Source organism: Conger conger, chromosome 6 (assembly GCF_963514075.1).
Source record: "Conger conger chromosome 6, fConCon1.1, whole genome shotgun sequence".
NCBI lineage: Eukaryota > Metazoa > Chordata > Actinopteri > Anguilliformes > Congridae > Conger > Conger conger.
In genome coordinates, this window is record NC_083765.1 from 62,487,128 (window position 1) to 62,495,737 (window position 8,610).

Here is an 8,610-nt window from a genome sequence, read left to right on the forward strand (position 1 = left end):
AAATTATTTGTGTTATAATCAGGAAGGCCCTTGAAGCCTCTTAATCTTCTTTCGGTATTGACATCCTTTCCATTTTCCTTATTTTTTTTCTTTAGCCAGGCATTGTGCCCCTCCCCTGTAGGGTTGGGGTATTCTCAGTCAGAACTTTAACCTTGAAACCCTAAATCTAAGTCCCCCGACTTCAGACTCCTTTACTGACAAGTATGGCTGCTCATTATCTCTGAACCACATATTTTTCTTCTTACGGGCGTTCTTACTACCACCTCGATGGCGTGTGCGAGGGGTTAACAATGCATTCCTTCTGAACCCATCCCCCGTCAATCTCTCCTCAGGGGGGCCTAGGGCCGGGTCCTCGACAGTACCACCCAAGCAACAAGCTTTTGTACATTTTTCAGCACTTTTCTTTTAATTATAGAGCACTATAGAAGGTGAAGATTGACCAACTAGATATTGGGAATTTGAAGATCACATCAGATTGGCTCAGTCAATCACAGAGACATGCAATCAATTCATAGCCTTCTTCTTATTATGGCTATATAAACCATTACATTACATTACATTACATTATTGGCATTTGGCAGACGCTCTTATCCAGAGCGACGTACAACAAAGTGCATACCCATAACCAGGGATAAGTTCGCTGAAAGACCCTAGAGGGAAGTACAATTTCAACTGCTACCTGTACAACAAGGATAAGGACAAGGGCCATTTTATTTATTTATTTATATATTTTTTTTTTGAACAAACAAACAAACAGAGCAAAACTATCCAAACACTGCTTACCTAGCCAACTAAAAATACCGATACCCGAAAACCATCAGCCTTACCTGTTCAGGTTCTTCATTTTGCTCATTTTGCTGCTGCTCTGCCACGCTGTGCTGCTGCTGCTAACTGTTGCTGCATTGCTCAAATTGCCCTGCTTTGGAAAATCATGCAAAGCTGCCCTGCTGCCTGGTTCATTCTGCATGCTTAAGTCATAGCGCTGCCTGGCTCTTTATGCTGCATTGTTTGTCGCTCTTTTGGTGCCATTGCCCTTATTGCATGCAGGTAGCAGTTGAAATTGTACTTCCCTCCTTTCAGCGCACTTATCCCTGGTTATGGGTACGCACTTTACACTTTGTTGTGTGTCGCTCTGGATAAGAGCGTCTGCCAAATGCCATTAATGTAATGTAATGTAATCTTGCCGCATTTGCTAGCAACATTTGCTCGAATTATCCTGCTTATTCCTGAATCATGCCTAGAATTGAATTGTTCCTTTTCAGATGTTATTTAAATATTCAACATGGAATTATAAGGTATGTATAATTTTACAATAGCTGTGCCCTTCATTTCTGAATATGCTTTGTTCAACTTTGTTCCAGTCATTTGAAAGCATCCACTTCTAACAAAATGAAGTGATGTGAGATGGATGCTCCTCTTGCAAGAGCATTGAGTGGGGGGTTTAAAAATGTGATGACAAGGATAATAAAATTGATTCTGGCCCCATTTCTCTTTCAGAATGAAGTGAACAGGAGCTGATAATATTGCACACAAATCCTCCCGTGGCATCTTCTCCATCTTGTGCCTCTACAGGTAAAACCTGGTTACCATGGCTCATGGCTCAGTCAGTCTGTTAGTTCATTAGGGCATCAGTCAGTTAGGACCTTACTTCCAGTCACAGCCAAGAATGGCACCACTGTATAACCAGCTATTGTATTAAACCATTTCTCATTAATACAGTCAGGTCCATAAATATTGGGGCATCGACACAATTCTCATCTTTTTGGCTCTATACACCACCACAATGGATTTGAAATGGTATTTACATCCAAATCAGGTGAACGGTGTAGGAATTACAACAGTTGTATATCTGCCTCCCAAAAGTAATGGGACAAACTAACAATCATAAATCAAACTTTCACTTTTTAATACTTGGTTGCAAATCCTTTGCAGTCAATTACAGCCTGAAGTCTGGAAACCATAGACATCACCAGACGCTGGGTTTCATCCCTGGTGATGCTCTGCCAGGCCTCTACTGCAAATGTCTTCAGTTCCTGCTTGTTCTTGGGGCATTTTCCCTTCAGTTTTGTCTTCAGCAAGTGAAATGCATGTTCAATCGGATTCAGGTGAGGTGATTGAATTGGCCATTGCATAACATTCCACTTCTTTGCCTTAAAAAACTCTTTGGTTGCTTTCGCAGTATGCTTCGGGTCATTGTCCATCTGCACTGTGAAGCGCCGTCCAATGAGTTCTGAAGCATTTGGCTGAATATGAGCAGATAATATTGCCCGAAACACTTCAGAATTCATCCTGCTGCTTTTGTCAGCAGTCACATCATCAATAAATACAAGGGAACCAGTTCCATTGGCAGCCATACATGCCCACGCCATGACACTACCACCACCATGCTTCACTGATGAGGTGGTATGTTTTGGATCATGAGCAGTTCCTTTCCTTCTCCATACTCTTCTCTTCCCATCATTCTGATACAAGTTGGTCTTTGTCTCATCTGTCCATAGGATGTTGTTCCAGAACTGTAAAGGCTTTTTTAGATGTTGTTTGGCAAACTCTAATCTGGTCTTCCTGTTTTTGTGGTGAACCCTGGTGAAGTCTTCTCTTGATTGTTGACTTTGACACACATACACCTACCTCCTGGAGAGTGTTCTTGATCTGGCCAACTGTTGTGAAGGGGTTTTTCTTCACCAGGGAAAGAATTCTTCTGTCATCCACCACAGTTGTTTTCCGTGGTCTTACGGGTCTTTTGGTGTTGCTGAGCTCACCGGTGCGTTCTTTCTTTTTAAGAATGTTCCAAACAGTTGATTTGGCCACACCTAATGTTTTTGCTATCTCTCTGATGGGTTTGTTTTGATTTTTCAGCCTAATGATGGCTTGCTTCACTGATAGTGACAGCTCTTTGGATATCATATTGAGAGTTGATAGCAACAGATTCCAAATGCAAATAGCACACTTGAAATGAACTCTAGACCTTTTATCTGCTCCTTGTAAATGAGATAATGAGGGAATAACACACCCCTGGCCATGGAACAGCTTTACTTTTGGTCCCTTAAAAAGTGGGAGGCACATATACAAACTGTTGTAATTCCTACACTGTTCACCTTATTTGGATGTTCGTTTCATTTCAAATCCATTGTGGTGGTGTATAGAGCCAAAAAGAGGAGAATTGTGTCAATGTCCCAATATTTATGGACCTGACTGTATATGCTGCATATTTTATGAAATAATACATTAAAAAACTCTGTTCAGAGGCAGACAGTAATTTATGTGGACTGTGAAGAGCTACAGTATCAGCTAACAAGCTGCTTTAAGCCAATATTTTAATTACATTTTCAAAAAAGCAACCTGGATCAATTAAAACACAGATTGTGATTCATATTAGGTTGAGTGCATAGATATCCCACTTGGTGTGGCGGTAATAACAGATAAGAGGACAGGAAAAGGAGGTAAATGCCTGGCAAGTTCATACATCCACATCCCACTGATAATTTGAAGGGGTTTCATTTTGAAAACAAGCAGAGAAGAAAGGGGCCTTTCCTCTATCTCTCAGTTGATCAGTCTGCTCTGGTGTGCAGCCGTTTTCAGCGGCTAAAAACAAACTGGCTGCTTGAGACTAACAAGTGGTTGCCAGGCTGGGCGTGCATGCCTTTCGGAGGAGCAGGCGGAATGGCTGAATGACGAGGAAGACGAAGCAGCCTGAGAGAGACAGCGCAGCCCTCAGTCAGATTCAGCGGCTGGGATGTCTGAAGTCGATGCAGCCGTAACCGGTCAGCCGTGCTCTCATTACAGCAAGAAAACCATCCCTTTTTATGTCTTTTGAAAATCATTGAAGCTCAGTGGGGGCAAGTCAAAAGCAGCAGCACCTATTGTCGTGCCGGCTGGTCTTCTGTAACTAATGAAATGGTCACGGAGAGCATCTGTATAAAATTCCTAAGCCTTTTGCTGCTGAGAAGAGATGGGAGCACTACTATCGAACTGCTAGCAACAGGTCTGTGAAAACACGACCAAAACGAAGGTGAGCTGCCTGCTTCTCTCCCGCTCAAAACATCAGAGTGTCTTCTCTGTAAACACGGCATTTATCTCTGTCTGTCTGTCATGTCTTTACTAAACACTGGCTACACAGCTCAGACAGAACACAGCACAGCCCCAGGCAGGGGCTTGCCTTCAGTGGCAGTTGAGATGCTTACAGGGAAGATTAATACATTCATCACACATAATATTTTTTTATCATCAGGTTTGAGCATTTGTATGTGCCTTGTTCATGCTTCACATTCTTGTTGCTGGAAAGCAAATATCTGGTTATATTGCTTGAGAGCAACAGGTAAGATTTTTTTCTCTTGTTGTTTTGTTGGTTTTGCGTATTGCAATTTGGGTGAAATGCAATGAATATGAAATTTCATATTTTGATTTCCTTGTTGGCTACTGTTATGTAACGGCATATAACTGCAACCTTAACCATGGGTGCACCAGTTTAGATGTATTGCAAGCCTTCAATGAATCAGAATTCTTATTTTTGTCACAAAGAGCATGATTGTCTCAATGCATATTGAATATAAGGTGTGTGCTGTTGCAGAGTCCATTTTCAGTTATATCTGAATTCTTTTTTTAATTGTATGAAACTTCTTTTGAAAAATTGACTCATTATTCATATTTGTAAAACATGTACTATATCTGTTCCAGCCTTGCAGGATAGGAAATGCTTTCTGAAATAGGAATGGATTTGTGAATGAAATTACTGAATATAAAAGTGTTTTTTTATACCTTTTATTGTTTTGTCATTGAAAAAGCATGTATAGTACATCCATTACTATTTCATTATGTAAATGGGAGAAAACTAGTAGACTGGCCAGACAATAACAGGATGTATATTTGTAGTTAACAGTCACGCCTGTTAATGTATATCATATTTCCCTCTTAAATTCCTTTTAAGGTAATCTGAAGCGTCACTCAAGCCAGACATTATTGCAAGCAAGATGAAGAAGAGCTATGCTCAGTATGTGTAACATACACTTTAACCACTCGCTAGCCGCTATGAACGGGAATGAAATCATGGCTTACTCGCTAACTCTGGAGCAGAAAACAGCCTTTGCATTTGTCGGGATGCTGTTGGTGTTCTTGGCACTCCTGATTATACGATGTTTCAAGATTTTGCTGGACCCTTACAGCAGTATGCCTTCATCGACTTGGGCCGATGGCGTGGAGGGGCTAGAGAAAGGGACCTTCGAGTATGCCCTCGCCTGACAAATGCCTTTTGTGCTCCTCCAAAAAAAAAAAAGACAGGGGATATTTTATGTTTTGTGGTCTGTGAGCTAGCAGCTGTTTGTCAATGGGTACTGCGTGTTCACTGTTAGAACTGACTGTGCACTGTGGAGACCAGGGAAAGAGATGTCTCAGGGAAAATGGGAGTCATTAGATGGGAAACAGGGTCTGTACTACTCTAACTCTATGGTAGTCATGTAAAGCTGGACAGTCTTACACAAGAACACAGGGTCGCTGTCTTTATTAATGAATGATATAGTTATTTAGTGAATTAATTGATGGTCACATGTTACTGGTTGGACCCATACAGATGGATGGTTATGGCAAGCCTCAACAGTCAATGTAATGGCAATTTGTGTACAAGTGGTCGTAATGTATTTTATTGATGAAAATGACAGTTTTCCAATGCTGCGAAAATATTATGTCTCAGATGTGTGTAGATGTATGTGAACACTAATGGCTTGAAAAGAAAATGCTGTCGCACAGCCGTGTAAAGTGCAGATTTCTGTGACTGTTTTTTTCATCCCGCCCAGAATAGACTTTTGGGGAAATGGTGGCTATATCTCAAGGTAAATTTCATGTCTGTCTGATGTTTTCATGTCTGCACTCTCAGAAATGAAGTGACAGTGGAGGTACATTTTTCTTCTTCAAGGATCAAATTCCCCAAATGTACCCTGACAGTACAAAAATGTTCTCTTTGGGTACAAATAAGTAAATTTTCCAAGCAAATACAGTATTTGTACCATTTTAGGCAGTTTTTGTACCTTTATTTGTGAGAGTGTGCGTTAATGCATCGCCAACTAAAACACTGGCTTTCATACAGGGAGGATGGTTTCAAACAGAAGGGTTATTATGCACCTCATTGTGCGATAGCAACTACTCTATTCAACTGAGCTCTTTCAGTCTCACTGCATCAGCTGTGCAACTTCATGCAAGGGTAACCATCCCTGTTCCTGGAGATCTACCGTTCAGCAGGTGTTCACTCCAACCCTAACAAAGCACACCTCATTCAATTTCTAGCCATCCTGTTGAGCTGTAAATTAGTAGTCAGGTGTGCATGCCAAATTGGATTGGGTTGCAATGAAAACCTACCCAATGGTAGATCTCCAGGAACAGGGATGGTGATCACTGCTTTAGTGCAATAACTGCAGTTCAGCTAGTGAATTCCACAATAAATAGAGTCAGTGGCTGGCTGCCTCCTGAATTTGACAGAAGACATTGAGGGAGGTGATTAAATTGTTATGAATAAATGTAAAGAAGGGATTAAATAATGTAAAATTCCAAAATATTACAAATAAAAAAACAAGGGACACATTTTAAAAATCTGAAAGCAAGGTGCTCTGTCATATCAATACACATATTTTGTGATAGAACTAAAGACCTTCTGGCAATGTGAACGTCATCAGGGTAAGCAGATAAAGCAAGAGTACCTGCTATATCTTCTTCCAGTTCCTGCGGATGATGAGGGGTTGGGTGGTTTCTGAGAAGGAATATATACAGTAGAGCTCATTTCAAGTGTTCCTAGTGCTGTGAATTTGCCTTATTGTAACCCAAATGGGTTAATGTGCCTTCATTTAGAGATGCTACAATTCCCCATGAGGTGGCGTGTGCTGTGCATGTGTGGTGTGTGATTGACTGACACTCTCCCCTCCTGTTGCTGTGGGGTCGGGGGAAGTGACATGTCAGTACCCTGGAGTTGTATGCACCTTGTTGAATAAAAATGGACCACCTTTAAAATAAACTGTGCTTCATTCTTTAGGTCACAGGGGTCAAACTCCAGTCCTGGAGGGCTGTAGTTTCTGCTGGATTTTGGGGTGTCAATGTAAGTCAATGGTTGGCTTATTCTCAAGGAAACCACAAAAACCCACAGACACTGTGAGCCCTTGGGAATTTAGTTTGCTTTAGGTCTACAAAGTCCACACCTCCTAAGCTCAGAAGGAAACAGAATTTTCTTTTCAAAAACAATGACACAGCCTCACAGAGAGAAATGTAGCATATTTCATTATTTCTGAGGCCCCTACTGTCTCCGAAGGGGTACTGGACATTTTAATTTTCTCCCGGATGACAGCAGCAACCTGTGGCAATCTATATGAGCAAAGTTCACCCTGAGGAGAATATTAAGCGCTGTACTTAGTTTTTTCTCACCTCCTGCGACAATCTTTTTCTTCTGTGCAGGAGAGGCAGTGACACCTCAGTCGTGGACAGAGCAGGGCCTGGCAGACGGGCTGATGAAGGGCTTGTAGAGCTTTCGGCTCAACCCTGTCAGTCACACTGGCTGGGCAGCCGGCTGGCTCAGCTGATTGTCTCAAGGTGCAGATTGAAATGCCTCCCCGACATGCTGAAATCATCAGGAGCACGGCGTTTATTAAAAGAGACTGAACTAAGAAATTGATGATGTTTCAGTGTCTTGCAGTAAATAAATTACTCTGCCACAAATCTTTGAGGAGGTGAAAAAAAACTATTATGTGAATTGAGAGTAATCTTGCACAAACAACCAACACTGAACTATGGACTGCAATGTCAACCACTATCAACTATTTCTGTTATTACACTTCATCAGACTTCACCCCTTGGTGTCCTCGGTCCCATATCCTGTACGTCAATGTCCAGGTTGTAATACTGCAAGACTGGAGCCGAACAGTATTAAATCGTAAGGGTGGTAGGATCTATGATCTTTAGGCAGAAAAAGCTGTCAACATTAATATTGTTAAGTAAGGAAATTATACCCGCACGCTGCTATTAATGCTCCCTGATGATATTTATTGAAGTGAGCTAGACTGACAATGTTTCATCCAGTTTGGTCTTCGTCAGGTCTTCCTTTCTTTTTTACCGAGCACCTGCACTAAATGGATGTGTGCTTGCTGCTATTATACGAACATTAATATTGTTGACATTATGTTAAATCAGTGTCTTCTAGACAGCCGTGTGCAGTCCTGGATCATGTATTTTATGGCTTCAGCAAATCCATCTCAATAATGAAAAACTGCACACTGATATTTTCAAAGGACAAAGCAATGTCATAATGAAATTATAATGTGTTTTAAAGGCAAGCCAACAGAATTGTGATTCAATATTTTATTTCATATTTTTTAAACTGGGAAATATATAACGTATAACTCTACTTGATGCTTATGACTAATAAGTCATATCAGTCACGCTAAAACTGCCTGATATTGTTTCAAGGTCAGGTTACTGACTTCTTTGTTCTGAGATCCACATGGTGTATGAAAGTAATTTATTATGCATACATAAGTATTCAAATAATGACTTCTGGGGTCATGTGCCTTATAAAGAAGTGCCTTCGGCATGTTCCCATTAATTGTGGACTCATATTAACTTTCACAAACACCTGACACA

General features: G+C 41.0%; 1 protein-coding gene across 1 annotated transcript; it reads left to right on the top strand.

Moving 5' to 3' along the window:
- Window positions 1–4,989: 4,989 nt before the first annotated feature.
- Window positions 4,990–6,970, top strand: LOC133131406 (cortexin-2-like). Its single transcript, XM_061246765.1, has one exon. The coding sequence runs from the start codon at window positions 4,990–4,992 to the stop codon at window positions 5,233–5,235; it is 246 nt and encodes an 81-aa protein (XP_061102749.1). The 3' UTR covers window positions 5,236–6,970.
- Window positions 6,971–8,610: the final 1,640 nt, after the last annotated feature.

What these genes read in the sequence shown, in the direction of transcription:
- LOC133131406 (XM_061246765.1), top strand. Translation starts at nt 4,990, where the DNA reads ATGTGTAACATACACTTTAACCACTCGCTAGCCGCTATGAACGGGAAT.